This window comes from Toxorhynchites rutilus, chromosome 2 (genome assembly GCF_029784135.1).
Source record: "Toxorhynchites rutilus septentrionalis strain SRP chromosome 2, ASM2978413v1, whole genome shotgun sequence".
NCBI classification, from domain to species: domain Eukaryota; kingdom Metazoa; phylum Arthropoda; class Insecta; order Diptera; family Culicidae; genus Toxorhynchites; species Toxorhynchites rutilus.
Window position 1 is genome coordinate 295964251 of NC_073745.1, and position 15579 is coordinate 295979829.

Sequence of the window (15579 nt, forward strand, 5' to 3'; positions counted from 1 at the left end):
ATCCAGCAGTAAAAGGTCAACATCGTTGTTATCAGTTATTTAGAGTTTGAACTATGCACTTGTCCATTCCGGTCAAAAACAAAAATGTGACAAGCGGCGGGGTTCCGATGAACACGATCAGTGCTTTAGTTTGCTCTCAATTAATCCCCAAACATTTTAGCAGTCGATAAGATTAGCTCTGTGTTTGATGTAACAATGTCCATAAAGCAACAACTGATAAGATAAAATTTAATCAACCGGTCGGGAAGTCATACAAAATGCAGCCGAGTATGAAACAATAAAAGTGAGTGCGTTACGTTTTGTGTCTAGGCGGAAGGGGCGATATTTTGTCCATCCCTCAATTATGTCCCTTGATAAAGGGTGCGCTTCACTCACTTATCAAAGCATTATTGAGACAGAACCAACAAAGTTTTCCATCCATTAGAAACAATCAATGATAATTCTAAACGAACGATTCAATCTTGTTGCTCTTACATTATAACGACGGTGTCTTCAAGGTCCGATTGACCGTGTTATTTCGATCTTGGCCGCTCGTCAAGTACAAGGTGCAATTATAAATAAGCAACGAATGATGCGGTGCCCTTCCCGATCCGCCCCAAATGCATGCTCTGCTGCACTCCACATGCTGCACTCTGTCTGAAATAGAACCGAATGCGAACCATACTTACGACGTTCTCGGGCAGTTTGTGTCCAGGCAGGTACTTGACGTTCTCGTGTGTTGTGTTGATGATTTCTGTGAGCTTCTTGCCGTCGATCATCTCCTCGTACACGTACATTGTGACGCGATCCTCGAAATTTGGCAGCCGCTTGGCATTGACGCCGACGATTTTGGCGATCGCCGAGCCCCTAGAGTGAGAAAAAAAAGCAAGGAAAGTATGGTTAGATTGTGTTTTTGTTATATAAATATATGAATAACTAATTCACCCGGCGAACTTTCAAAAAGTTCCTAAAAATGATTTTTGATATCAACACATTTGAACATTCACATTTTCTTACTAAGCACGATCTTGAGTTCAATCCTAGAACTACTCTTTAACCCAGGCTGTAAAAATATTTTTTTAACGAAAGCTATTAGAGTAATTTTGATTAATGGCGTTACAGATACTATCTCCTATCTTCAAGAATTATTTTTTCCGTTCTCCCGTTTTCCGAAAAATGACAAAAAATCGAAAAATCTCCAAATAAAAACATTGGCCAAAATCTACATTGTTACTGTTGGAGGTTCAATCCAATGTTTTTTTCCTACATCACAATCTGTGTTCTTTCATCAGAGTGATACTGTGGAAAAGTATACAGATTTTCGCACTTTATAAGGTTTTGTTTTTTGTTAGGCTATGTACTTTCCGCGCATAGTTGCTCTAACCCGAATTTACTGCCCAAAAATGGTACAAAAAATTGAAGAAAATTGATAGTAAGTGGTAGCTAAGAAACTAAGCTATCATTTGATGCCAAAAACTTACCATATGGTTGCTTTCCACAACCAGAAAAATTATCAATGTTCATGTTCGATTTTTTTGAACGCTTGAACTAAAATAGGTTAATTGATCTTGTCCGTTTGTCCGAATTATCCGAATTGTTCGTTTTACATTTTTTTTTCCTAAAAATCTCGTCATAATATTTAAATTATTTTCAGACAAAATTCTCATTTAAGATTCTATAATCATTTGCAAAAAAAAAACAATCTTTCTTTATTACATGGATTACAAATTTGATACAGACGAATAGGGGAAAGTCTGGAAAGACGGACGGGGCATTTAAGATGGACACTTATGTATAATTGATAAATTACATCTTCAATTTAAATTTGAATATCAATACCCTTGACATTTACTGTGTGCAACTTGCTGGTCTTCTGTCAAAATTGTAAATAAAACCATAAAAATTATCGATGTAGTACTTTTCGTTACGTGAGTGTTTTACCATTACTTTCCTTTCTTTTTATCGAATCAGCGGTAATTTTTCTCGCTTTTACTGCAGGAATATTGATGTTAAAAAATACTAATCAAGTCGGGAAAGACGGACACTCCACCGAAAGGAAAGACGAGCATGTTATTTTGAAAACAATTCGAATACTCGCCTTCTTCTTAAACAGTTGCCCACTAACTACGTGTGCAAGAGCAACCGAACCAACGGATGGAAGGAAGTGTTAAGGGATGGTTCCCTCTGAACACAGCTGTGTTGAATTCCAACATTCCAGGAACAACACTCATACGGCACCTCAAAAATTCCAATTTTGCATCACAGCTAGGACTAATTCCGAGAGTTTTCAGTCAGCAGCATGAACAGGAAAATTCAAGTGGAAGAGACAGAATCGTTGTAAGTATCGACATCTCCTCGACCTAGATAGGGGATTCTGTGGGGAGTCCGTGACGGAAGTCAGAAAATTGGCTTTCGAACTGACGGAAAAGCCGGACTGATGCATTCGTTCGATAAACCAACTCAGATGTCTGGAAAATTCTAGCTTAGCGGGTTTTAAAATGTTATCCGAATCTGTCATTCCGGATGTCGGAAGCTGTTTAAGTCATGAAAAAATGAGAAAAAATACAAAGCCATTCTAGGTGATTTTAGTTAAGCTTTTTTGTTCAATCATTTGCAAGGTCTATTTGAAACCCTCAAAAACCTGCTGAGTACATCAACTTGAATTTCAAATTATAACTTTTCAGGTAGTGTCCATCTTTCCCATCCCAGGTGTCCATGTTTCCTTTCAAGTGTCCGTTATTCCCGACTCGTTCTTATGTTTTCGAATATACAAGATTTATTTTTTACAACAGACCTAGACTATCGATTAGTAGGGAGAGAGCTATTTATTTTTTGTGAAATTCAAAAAAAAACCACTTTTACTTAAGGTGTCCGTCTTTACCACCCTTCCCCTACAATAAAATACAGGCGACTCAAATCGGTCGATTCCTTCCTCGGATCTTGCGCATAGCAACACGTATGGCGATCCATTTTTATTTACATAGATAGTAGATATAGAATTTCATTATTTACCATGAAAATCCATTCCCACTTTCGAACAAAGATCAATTTCGTTAGCGCAAATATCGAATGGACTAACAAGGCTTACCAAAACATGTGGGAATACAATTTTCCGATTTTTCGCATTTTCCGAATTTTTTTCAATTTATCTCTCCGTAACATAGTCCAGAAGATGCATTTAAGTGAAAGTTAGCATTTAGAGCTCCACAGTTATTCTCTAGACAAAAACTGTCTTCGACAAAGTTGTTACATGTGATAGAACGCTCATATTCATGTTATAAGAAAGAGGGTGACCAAAATTGTCGATGAAATACAAAATATAACTTTCTAATCTGTATAGATAGAGGTAAACATGGTTCGACAATATTGTAGTCCTAGTTATTTGAGGCATCTTTGTAGAACAAAGTTTTTTTTTCTATCTCTTGAAATAACCGATATAGCGCCTTTATTCTATGTTACGTTAGGGCCACCATTTTGCTCTTACTTTTTATGCCAAATTCTACATACAAACTGTCTTCGGAAGACTCTTAGAACTTACTAATACAAACAATTTGCGATGCAGAACTTGTCAATACCTCAACTTCACTCAAAGTTATTGATAATTTTTCCCAAAAAACACGCTCTTTCCATTTGTTTGGCATTCTTTCTGGGGCAAACATAAAAAATTTTTGTTGACGGAATTTGAAAGAAAAAATTTCACTCCATATCATATGTGATTTTCAAAACCATGTTATTTTTTATGTTTGAGTAAATTAAAATTGAAATCATGAGTTTTTGGGTAAAAACACATCAATAACTTTAAGTAGGATTAAGATATTAACAAGTTCTGCATCGCAAAATGTTGGTATTGATAATATCTAGAAGTCGTACCAAGACAATTTTGATGTAGAATTTGAAATATAAAAGTGAAAGCAAAAAAAAACCGCTTTTTCATGGTTACCCTAATACAACTTAGATAGAAAGCGCCAAAACAACTTTGTACGAGATATTTGTTCTTTGGACAAAAACTGTCCACAACAAAGTTGTTACATACGATAGAGCGCTGGTTTTTATGTTATCAAAAATAGGGTGACCAAAATTGTCGAAATTGTTGAAATATCGGTTATTTCAAGAGATAGAAAAATACTTCGTTCTACAAAGATGTCTCAAATAACTAGGACTACAACATTGTCGAACCATGTTTACCTCTATCTATAAAGATAAGAAAGTTAGATTTTTTATTTCATCCACAATTTTGTTCACCCTATTTTTGATGACATAAAAATGAGCGCTCTATCGTATGTAACAACTTTGTGGAAGACAGTTTTTATCTAGAGAATATCTGTCGAGCTCTAACTTCTTTCCACTTTCCACTTAAATACATCTCCTGGACCATTGTGCATTGATTTAGGGGCAGAGACGAATACAACAAAATATAGCCTATCAACACATTTGGCAATCCATTTTTATTTATATAGATTCAGAATTGAAGTTTATGAGTTTGTTTCCTTTGAAAAAATATAACTTTCTCTAAAAATTTGGATTGTAATTATTGATTGAGTTAGTTAAAGATAGAGGCGCTATATTTTTTCATATTTTTTTCGGGAAAGCGGGAGTTTTTTTTACATAATATATCCGAAAATCAGAGAGGTGTTGTTTTTCGTTTTTAGTTATTATTTTGCAAGTTTAACATGTTTTAAGTCTTCGTTCAATATTCCTATGTGACTAGACTAGACCTATGCGACTAGAATCCAATCTTCTCACCAGTGTGATATTTTTTCATAGCTTATTGACTTCAATTTGATATGTTGATCATCTAAATCGGTTCAGCAGTTCAAATGTTATGAATTTTTGCAAAGTCATTTTTAGATAAAAGGAGAAAAATGATTTTTCGGACCACCGGTTAACTTTGAAAAATCATATCTCAAAAACGAAAGAAACATCTCTGATATCGGGATATGTTATGTAAATATATCCCAAGCCTTCAAGAAAAAATTTTTAAATATATACCGCCCTATAGTCCAAAACCATGAAAACAATAAAAAACGACTACAATCAGTAATAACAGAAACAAGGCCTATTATTTTTTGTAGGTTCAATATTTTTTAATAAAAGGCTAGCTCATTGACTTCAGTTTGATATATCGATCAACTAAATCGGTTCAGTGGTTCAAAAGTGATGAATTTTTGAAAAAAGAGGAAAAAAAATATTTTTTGGATCACCCTAAAATAGATATGGTCACCCTAACAAAAACAAAAAATACGGGTCCAATGTTTTTCGATAAAGAACAAAATTACCGCTTTTGACGAAAGTCTGGGAATCACTATATCGGTTTGACATGGAATGGTTGTACGTATAGATAGAAGATAAAATAGTGCGTTATTTCGCCTGAAAATCCATTTACATTTTCGAACAAAAATCAATTCCGTTAGCGCAAACATCGAATGGACTAACAACGCTTATCATGATGTAGTTGGAGAACATATGGGAATTCAATTTTCCGAATTTTCCTCGGCCGGATCTGTTTAGGCGACGAACGTGTTAAGAAAGGACTTTTCAAAAATCCTAAAATTGCCATGGTCGTGGCCATTTTAGTGATGCAGCTCTTATCTAGTGTGGCCTTCATGAAAAACTTCAAACGCGTTCTACTCGAAACTAGTTTTTTCAAAATGGCGTATACGATATCTCAAGTTCTACTGAACCGATTTATATAGAATTTATTTGAATAGAGTCTGTATGCAAATCTCGATTGCATTAACCAATAAAAAAATATTTTAATTTTTTATTTTACTATTTAAAAAAATGTGGAAACGTAAAAAAAACCTTTTGACCGCGTTTTTTTCTTCAAACGTTTAGTCAAAAACATGTTTTTGACTTGTCCGATCTGTTCGATTGTTTTGTTTCAGATAACCAGAAAAGCTGAAATCGTGTACGCCATGGCACAACTTTTTTTTGAACCCCCTCACTTCATCAGCATCAACTATTCTAATTATGATTTTTTTCCATTAATTTTTTGCTTTATTGTTAAAAGATAGATAAACAAATAATGATATAACGGATAGTAAAAATATTTTTTGTTTTGTTTTTTCGGAGTCAAAAAAAGGTCTGAAATACACTAGAATAACCCCTCAAGACGCTGGTATATGCACATAAGTGCCCCATAGAAACTGACGGAACATTTATATCGAGAACTAGATGGCCATATAGCTCTAGTCATATTAGCTAAAATTTGGCTTTCTCTAAAGCGTAGCAAACCGGCTCTTCAAAATTTAAAATATTGACAAAAGTGTGGCTTCATGATTTTTTCTCAATTTTTGTAGCAAAAATCAACACTCGAAATGATTAGGTATATAAAAGCGAAAAACTAATTTTTCGCTGTTATTTATTTTATTCCAAAAAATCATGAAAATTTTATTGTTTCTCTCAAACTAATTAAATCTCTCTAGTCGCTCTACAATTTGTTCATAACAATTCTCCTATCTTTTTAATTTCGCTGCAATTTCTTTTTCAACAATTCGTGGTAACCATCAATTAGAATCTTCAAAAGTCATGATTTTTTCAGTTCACATATCGTTGTATTATCGTAAAAGAAATATCTTTTTATAATAGGCCATACTTAAAACACAAAACAAAAACAAAATGTATATAATTGAATCTAAAATTGTATATCGTAATGCTTCAGAATCTGGGAAGTTATTCAATATATTTAATATAATGCCAAAACATAATAACATCTTTCGTTAATATTGTATCAATTTAGGATAGTGTCAAGTAAAATACCCAACTGTTGACGTAATAAATGTAATAAATCAAAACATATATTTGTATTTCACAAACTCATGTCTGGAATAAAAAATACATTCAGAAGACATTCTGAAGTTAACGATGAAATTTCTTATTGAAGAAGTTTCATAAGAGTATGTCACAAACCCAATAAAATATGGAGCAAAGATTTCCGATCCGGGAGACCGCAAAACACTTCGGTATACTAAAGAGTACATTGGAAAATCGGATTAAGGAACGCTACTCATTCATAAACATAAATGCAGCAGCATTCTTTCCAACGAAGAAGAAACAATTATCGTAGTGTGGTGATAACTTTATGAAAAGATAACTGGAGCTTTCCAAGAGCTGATTGTTGGAGGCGATCTGGCGTAGTGGTCACATCCATACCTCTCACGCAGAGATCACGAGTTCAATTCTCACTCCCGACATTCTTCCAAAAATGGAAGTAAAAGTGACGAACCAGCCGAAATGTGCTGAAAATCACTATAATAGAGAAAAAAAAAAAAAAAAAAGAGCTGATTGCTAATAACTTGGGGCTAGGCCTACACTGCGTTTCACAACTATAGAACCACTCATTCTTTTTGAGTTTCCAGAGATATGTAAGAAGTAGGTTGAATCGAAGTATATAGTGTAGAATATAACAACTATCTTCATTTAAAAGACTGGCCATTTGAACTTTATTGTTGTGTTCAGGCGCGAAACATTCTAAAAACAGAAAGTCCAGTGTTTCATATTTATAGAACCAGATGGAAAAACTCTCACTCCTTTACAAAATGAACGTCAATTTCACATGAATAACAATAAGTTTCTAATTCGTAGGTCATCTTTAGTTCTCAATCAGTTCAAATACCCCATTCGGGTTGGTTTCGACCAAGCTGCACCATGTTGTAGTGTGTATCTCGTTCTACGCAGAGGATACTGCTCGTTTAAGCACTTCGATTGACTCATACTACTTGTAAGCTGCATCTACTATTCGGACGATCACTCCTCATAAGTTCTTGATAGAGTTTTGATCTAGTTAACAAGCTGACCAGTGCAGAATCTGAAGCCCTTATTCAATAAAACATGCCTTCACTCTCCGGATGTTATGAAATGATGCCAAATTATCCAAGGGGGGGTAACCCGACACTTTCGCCCCGGGTGTCCATACAGAATAACCTCGGGTGGGATTCGTATGTGGATCTACAAACTTGGTCTGGAAGGATTAATACTGTTCAGATAGGTTTGATATTTATTTGCTTGATGTTATCGGTACAATGGCTGGAATAAAACTGAGTCTTTCTTAGACAGGCAGGTAATGAATTATAGAGACTTTAAACTTTTATCAGTTTATTCGTCTCTAGCCCTGAAAAAGGCCCTTGTCAAACATTACTTTTCTCCAGCACTACACCACCACCCTCATTGCCTTGAGAAAGGCACTCGATCCCTCGTTGTCCAGCTTGTCCAGCAACGATGTTGTTCAGTTGGTGTCCACACAAAGAATGGCTTTGACTCTTTCTTAGCGGACGATGCTGCTTTTTATACCCGTGATTGGGCGAACATACATGTTACATGTTTTCTTTCTTTTTTCTGTTGCGCTTCGGTTGGCATACCAAACCGTTTTTTCAAAAGTCAACGTCTGTATTTTTTATAGTTTTATGTTGGTAGCATTGGCATTGTTTCAAAATGAGATTAAGATTATTTTTAAATATATTTAATGAAAATGGCTTCGCAAGTTCATTAAGACTTTTCTGAGGAGAAAACGGGAGCGGTCTGTTGTTCTATGGAACGATTATGTAAAAATATTGAGGATGCGAAATCAATTACGCGGAATACAACATCAGATCGCAGTCAGCTGTTAGCACCATTAAACGCGCCAGGATAAACAAAAAACGCTTTAATTGGAAAAACCTGGTTGTAAATGAAGTTCATTGGAGCTGAAATTTTGCATAGGATAGTTTTTTGTGTGAATCGACATTTTTAAGAAAATCCCGTTTATAAATTCGAGATGACCATTTTCGTTGGTTCTCTAACGGGTATTCATACTCTGCTCAGTGACAGGAGATTGTCTATGGGCCCTATTATAGAAACCGAGGCGATCAGAATTTTGCTCGTTAGACCTATTTTACTATTATAGATACAGAGAAATTCGATAGCATCGAGCGAGTGAAAGCTATCGGTACCAAGATAAGTGAAGTGGAAGGTAAAACGTAATGTCAGAATTGCCGTTCGGACGTATCCCGTAAGTTTGAACTTATTTACATAGATGGTATCCAATCAACACTAAACATTGACTACAGTTTCGCCGGCACGGTTGATTGCCGTTATGAACCAGCACAAAAAACAAAGCTGCAAATTATACGCCAGTGGCGGTACCACGATCAAAGCATTCCTTGAATCACATTAGCCGAGCCAGTTGGCGGAAGCATATGCATAAAGGTTACTAGGTTACAATTTTCAACGACAACCGTTTATTTATTATACTGCTTCAAATACCTTCGACGAAATCAAATGTAACCATATCAACGTAAGTAATAACATAAACAAATCCAAACTTTTCGTCTTGCCATTCCTCATACGTCTTTTCTAAATAGTGTAAATTACGAGCCACCTGTTAACTCCACCATCTTGATCGGTACAGCTTTCAGAATTTTTCGAGTTGTTTGGTTTGCTTGTCGCATACCTCCAGAGAATTATTTTGTTATGGTTTGCGTCTCTGATATTTTATTTTGAAAAACATTAAATATAGGCAATCGTAACACATGAAATTCGAGTTCGGTACGAACGAACGAACGTGATGAATTATAGAGGTTCTAAACTTTTCAGTTCATTCGCCTCTACTCGGTACAAGATTATCTCGATTTACAAAATACGAGATTTTGCTAGATGTGATAGTATAGTGATTGTATCGAATCCTCGATTCGACTAATATAATAGGACCCTATGTGTCGAAAGACTGCAAGGCAATATTTAATTTAAGCCCCTCAAATGATTGCATCCCAGTGCTTGACAGGAGCTATCTCTGGAAGCAGCAATTGGCAGTATCCGCATTGACGGCATTGAGCTCCGTATTACGGAATGGGGGAGTAGGCATGACAATATGGGTTTGTAGAAGAAATGAACACACTTTCAATATAAAAATTATGAACGAAAATTATTTTACGCAAATCAAAATAGTACTCTATGAAAAATATCATACAAAAATTGTGTCTAAAGATAATTTTATATTATAATGGTATGTTTTAGTGAGAATATTTGAAAATTCATAGAAAATAGTTAATATTAGGGTCAGAGCAACGTACTTCTAGTAGGTAAATAAAACCAAGAAAAAAATTTCATACAAATTTTAGCAATTTAAAACTGCATTAATCTGATAGAGAATAGTTGGCCTCATACAAACTAATGTCGTATCCAGATGTCGACACCATTCCGCCGTCAACGCGAGTACTAGAACTTCACTCACTTACAAAAAACATTTCTTTGGTTATGGAATACAGTGTGAAACATGGATTGCCGTAAATCTTCTTAGTGGCCACTCAAATGTAAGATTTTTCGGTCACACATCTTTTCAACAATCCGAAACGTACCCCTTCAATACTCCTGGTCACACCAGAGCTTTGCGTTGCAATTTGAAAATGTGGAATTTTCCAACAATCCAATGGGTGAATGGGAAAAGCAAGACAAGGCGTACCTGCATGTTCCTATTGGAGTTAATCTGATTGAAATATTCCACAGTCGGAGAACGAACTTTGTCTTATCTGGTTTTTGGAAGCGATCGTTAGGTGCTGCCGGAGGACAACTATGTCTATGCATATTTACTTATACACAATCAATGTATTTTTTGTTCTCATAGTGGAAAAATTGTACGCAATTGATCTATTTCTTGCCATTCCAAATGATTTGAATGAATCGCGCGGAAAGAAATGAACAGTAAAGAGCCTTGCAGAATGCACAATTGAAGCAATGGGTGAACGAACGAACGTGATGAATTAGAGGTTTTAAACTTTTCAGTTCATTCGCCTCTAAATCGCAATGGGTGAAATAAGCGAAGCAAACATTTGGAACGCACACGCTTTTTTAAAAATACATATTCCTCGAATGACGATTGAGAAGGTGAATATCCTACTAAATATCCTACTGGAAACGGTCGTGTCACGACGTTGAATGTGAGTCGACAACATAACATTGGATACAGATACATTGTACGTGATCTAATTAGTTTTGTGCCATGTAATTGAACTAATTCAAGGAATTAGATATTTTTAATTGCTCCATTAGCTTCACTTCCTTCAGCCTTATCATTGCCATTATCACACTGAGTAACGGAAGCAGGAAATCAGGCCAGGGCTCTTATTGGACCTTTAAAATACTCCAAAAGTTAAAAATTGATAATTTTATTCCATCTTCGCTGAATGCAAGTTTTGAAAATTCACTTTTCAAGGGCAAATTAAAGTAAAGAGCTGCTCCGTAATGAGGATCGCTGAGAAAACAACAGTCGGAGATCGTCGCTCAGTTTTCATTTGTCTCCCACCCACGCTTTTCGCTAATGTGATGTAAATAAAAACATTTGCTATTATCTTCCCTGGACACCACCAACAGGAATAGCACCACCCGCACCACAATTACTATGCTCGCCGCTCTAAGCCTTTATTTTTGCTGCCCTTGCACAATACCTTTACGTAACAACATCCTTAAGATTCATTATTATTTAATCATCGAATAAAAACCGGACCGCGCCAATGCATCTTTGTATCGATTGTTCGTAGAAAAAAGGCATTCAATAGAGAACACAAAGACAACTTACCAATTTCCAGAGCCAACAATGCAAACACGCACCTTATCAGCCATGTCTCTGGAGTTGCTTGCTGGGACAGAAGAGGTTTTACTTTCGTTAGCCCAAGGACACGCCGAGTTCCGCAGATAAACAATAGCCACCCAGCTAAGAGGGACACAAAAAAACCAGATCCGATGTGATCAACCTTATATAATAATTACGAGAAACAACGGTTTCGGTCTCCTAGCGCGCGGGTTTGCAATTAGTCGTATGTTTTCAGACTAACACATGTCAGTGCGCCACGACGGATAAATATACGATTCAATTTTTTCTAACAATCGATTTTGTTCACCCAGTAAACGACGGAAACAGGCATCCAAAACACACGAGAGATCGAACAGAACTGGCGAGATGAAAAACAACAAATCAGCGGAGAGCTTCAGGCGTAGCACAGTGGGAAGATTATCATCAAGAGTGTGACGCGATATTGACAACCGACGGCGCGTTGCAGAAAGCAGCGAAACCTTTGAAGTAGTAAAGGTAGTAAACCAAGGCGCTTGTATAAATGTATAACAGGTGAAGCAACATCATCACTTCAATGAGAAGGGGATTACGGTTTGTGGAGCGTGGGTTGTTTGTTTTGTTATTGATAGGATACGCCATTTTTGCATTTTCACATGCGAGAGTAGTGGATGAACTGGATGAGAATGAAATTCTACAAAATCATCCCGTCTTTTTCACATAAATTCGCGAAAGCCGAACAAAGTAGACATCGTTCGAATAAGCGTCGCAGCAGTTTGTAGAGAGCCGCCGGCAGCGTTCTGATGCTGTTTGTAAACAATACCGACAGCAATTCCAATATGGCTGAAAGTGCATTTCATATGATTGTTTCACCTGGGATATATAGAGGCGCCTTGCTTGCAACCAAGGCGCCTCTATATATACCAGGTGAAACAATCAAAATATAAAAATTTCAATTCAATTTTTCACATTTTGAAACAGTCTTCGGGTATTCTAACCTGTTATCTTCAGACGTCAACACTATATCTTCGTCAACTCATCTCTACTCTTTTAATGTTCACTTAGAGACTCAATTGCCAACGAAACTTAACCTTCCTATACTCGCGCATAGGTCTGACAGACCAAGAGTAAATGAGGTGGCTGAATAAAATAACTATTAAAACTGAATAAAATTAAAGAAAACATATTTTCTGGAGCTTTTTTATTCAATTATATCTTTTTCTTCAAAGAAACACCAATAACGCCAAAAATACACAAAAACAATATCACAGAGACATACACAGTCGGTGAGTATACGATTTTGCGAGCGACTATAGGAGAGTTATGTAAGTATACCATTTGCAAAATTTCAATAAATAAAAATCGTCTCGCAAGTATCTGTGAGGCTATCCGCATACCACGTGGACAGAAAAAGCACGATTTTAGACTCTCTCCTCTCCCTCCAGGGACAAGCGTGGGTTTTTCCTATACCCCTCTCCTCTTGTCAACGTGGACACTTTTTCATTTTAGGATCAAGGAAATGATTGTACCGCCAATATTTAAAGCTTATTTTTATTACCGAAGCTGTGATGTTAATTCCGTTTTATTCTGATTGTAATCTTAGTTTAAACGATTGGCTTTGTAAAAAATAAAGCAAAATGGGTTTATCAGAAGTTGTGTTTTTTCTATACTTTGAGTTTCTCATTAACCCAACAATTAGTTCGTATCGCTCTTCGGTTTCTTCCAAATTCCATTCTCTAAGAATGGAAGAATGTTGCTATTAAAATTTGTCATAAGATACAGGGTGGGCCATTTGAATTGGAAGCATCTGGCAACCCCATAACTTTTGACAGAGATGTCAGATTAACAAATGTCATACCGCGTTGGAAGCGTCATTTCAGTACAATTTTAACCATGGAACAATACACACCTAAACAACGCGCTGAAATTGTTCAGCTGTACATTCAAAATAACTTCTCAATTGTGTTAACTAAACGTGCGTGGAAAAATAAAAATAAAGTTAAAACATCGCCTGGAGACAACACTATACGTCGATTATATGCCAAATTTATATCGTCTGGTAGTGTTGGTAATGCCAGTCATCTGTCCAGACAACGACCAAGACGTTTCGACGAGAATATTGATGCCGTTCGAGCCAGTGTTGCAGAGACTCCATCGACATCAGGTCGCCATCGTTCGCAAGAGTTAGGCGATTTTTTATTGCCATTTGTTCGTGAAAATGAATTGGACAATTACTGGTTCCAACAGGACGGCGCTACATGCCATACAGCGGCTGCCACGACCAAATTATTGCGCGAAATGTTCCCCGGAAGAATAATATCGAAAAACGGCGATTATGACTGGCCACCGAGATCACCTGATTTGACGCCTCCTGACTTTTTTTATGGGGATATTTAAAATCCAAGGTATACACTGGTAAACCAAGGACCCTGGCTGCGCTGAAAGACAATATCCGACAAGAAATTGCTGCCATATCGGCCGAAACATTGGGCAAAGTGATGGAAAATGCCGAAAAAAGGGCACATTTTGCGGTCAAGGCCAGAGGCGGTCATTTACGAGATATCGTAATCAAAAAGTAGTTAGAACAAATCTCCTTGGACCAAAATAAATGAATTTAAAAAAAAAATTAAATTTCACTTCTTTACTTTGCTATTGCAAAAACAAATCCTTCCACTTTAAATGGCCCACCCTGTATATAATGATAGCATGTGAAAAATAAAAAAAAAAATCTGTTTGAAACCTATAAGTGATATTTTGATGCGAAATTCTACAGTGGTTTGCTATTCTCGAAAGACAGTATTTAAGTTGTGTTTGTCAACGGAGAAGAGAACGGCGAAGGAAAATCAAAAGAGATTCAGAGAGCATTGGGTGCATCCCATTCTCAGTGATTCGCACGGCGCGTATGTCGGATGCCAAAATTGAGAGCGAATTGAACTATCGGCCGACAGACAATCGTCGTATGTGCGTTGGTCGATGTTAGCCAGTACTGATTAAACGGACGGCCGATAGCTGGCCGACAGAATAGTTTCAATGCAATCGGGAAGCCCATCAAACTTTTTTATCGGCCCAAACTAAATCCGTGTAGTGTGCGCATATGCATATCGCTCCATACTGATTAAGTCGTCCGATCTATTCATCGGCCGACAAAAGTCTGCAGTGTGCGGGGGCTCTTACTTCCAAATTTTGGAGTGAAACTCATTCGCGACTAGCTGAGAGAAATAGTCTATATATTATTATTGTTGAATAAGGGTCGGGACTACGGGGGGTTTAAGCGATTGAATTCAATGATTTTCATTGAATTTTACAACAATTTAGAACTGATTCTAGGTATGCTGATTCGAAAGAGGGCATTGCAATTTAAAAATGTTGTAGGTGGCGACACCATGAATAACATTAAATAAATCAATCGTTTGATATTTTACGTGACGGTGCTGGTGCAAGCATTGACTGCATGTGTGAATTGGTGGAGACGTTGACGAAACGTAGACGTTCTTCTCTGTAACGTTCTATGTGAATCGCACATTGCTTGACTAGAAAACGTACTTAAAGATGGATTTCCGACGTTTCCCTGGTCAAAAAATCTTACCTAGTAGATATCCCTGGCAGATTTAAATTCGCAGTTCGTGATTTGGCAAGGTGTTTCCCTCGGTGGAGCGAAAGTCAAGATATTTGTGATGGTCTTGTTTTTTGATGAACTCTGCGTTGTACAATGAAGAATGCCCCAGGAAACACGGACTACCTTTCATAAGAGTACACAAAGGGCCTGTGAAGTTTTTACTTGATTTGGCGAGATTCCACTATGGTCTGAAGATTGTTCAGTGGATCGTGATATTGGGACAAATTTAATTGACAAGAAACTAGATCCACCCAATTGCCCTCAATTTCGCCCAATTGAAAAATATTAGGTAATCATGGAGCGAAGATAAAAAAGATTGGTAAAATAGTTATGAAGATTGCACAGATGATAAAACTTCAGGACAAAATATCACAAGAGATTGATAATTCAGCTGTACAACGTTTGATTGTGGGTATCACAAGGAAAGTGCGTAGATATATCAGCA

General features: G+C 36.6%; 1 protein-coding gene across 3 annotated transcripts in view; it reads right to left on the bottom strand.

The window, feature by feature from the left end:
• LOC129766808 (glycerol-3-phosphate dehydrogenase [NAD(+)], cytoplasmic) overlaps positions 1-11919 on the bottom strand; it is a 30234-nt gene extending 18315 nt beyond the window's left edge. For 2 of the 3 annotated variants that reach the window (XR_008741478.1, XM_055767403.1), the window contains exons 1-2: positions 11528-11919; positions 669-846 (exon numbers count right to left, since the gene is read on the bottom strand). Coding sequence is in view for 2 of the 3 variants with exons in the window: in XM_055767403.1 (XP_055623378.1) it covers positions 669-846; positions 11528-11571 (222 nt within the window). In the remaining variant the exon portion in view is untranslated. The remainder of the gene's footprint in view (positions 1-668; positions 847-11527) is intronic. The other variant, XM_055767404.1, reaches the window with a different exon arrangement.
• Between the last annotated feature and the right edge of the window lie 3660 nt (positions 11920-15579).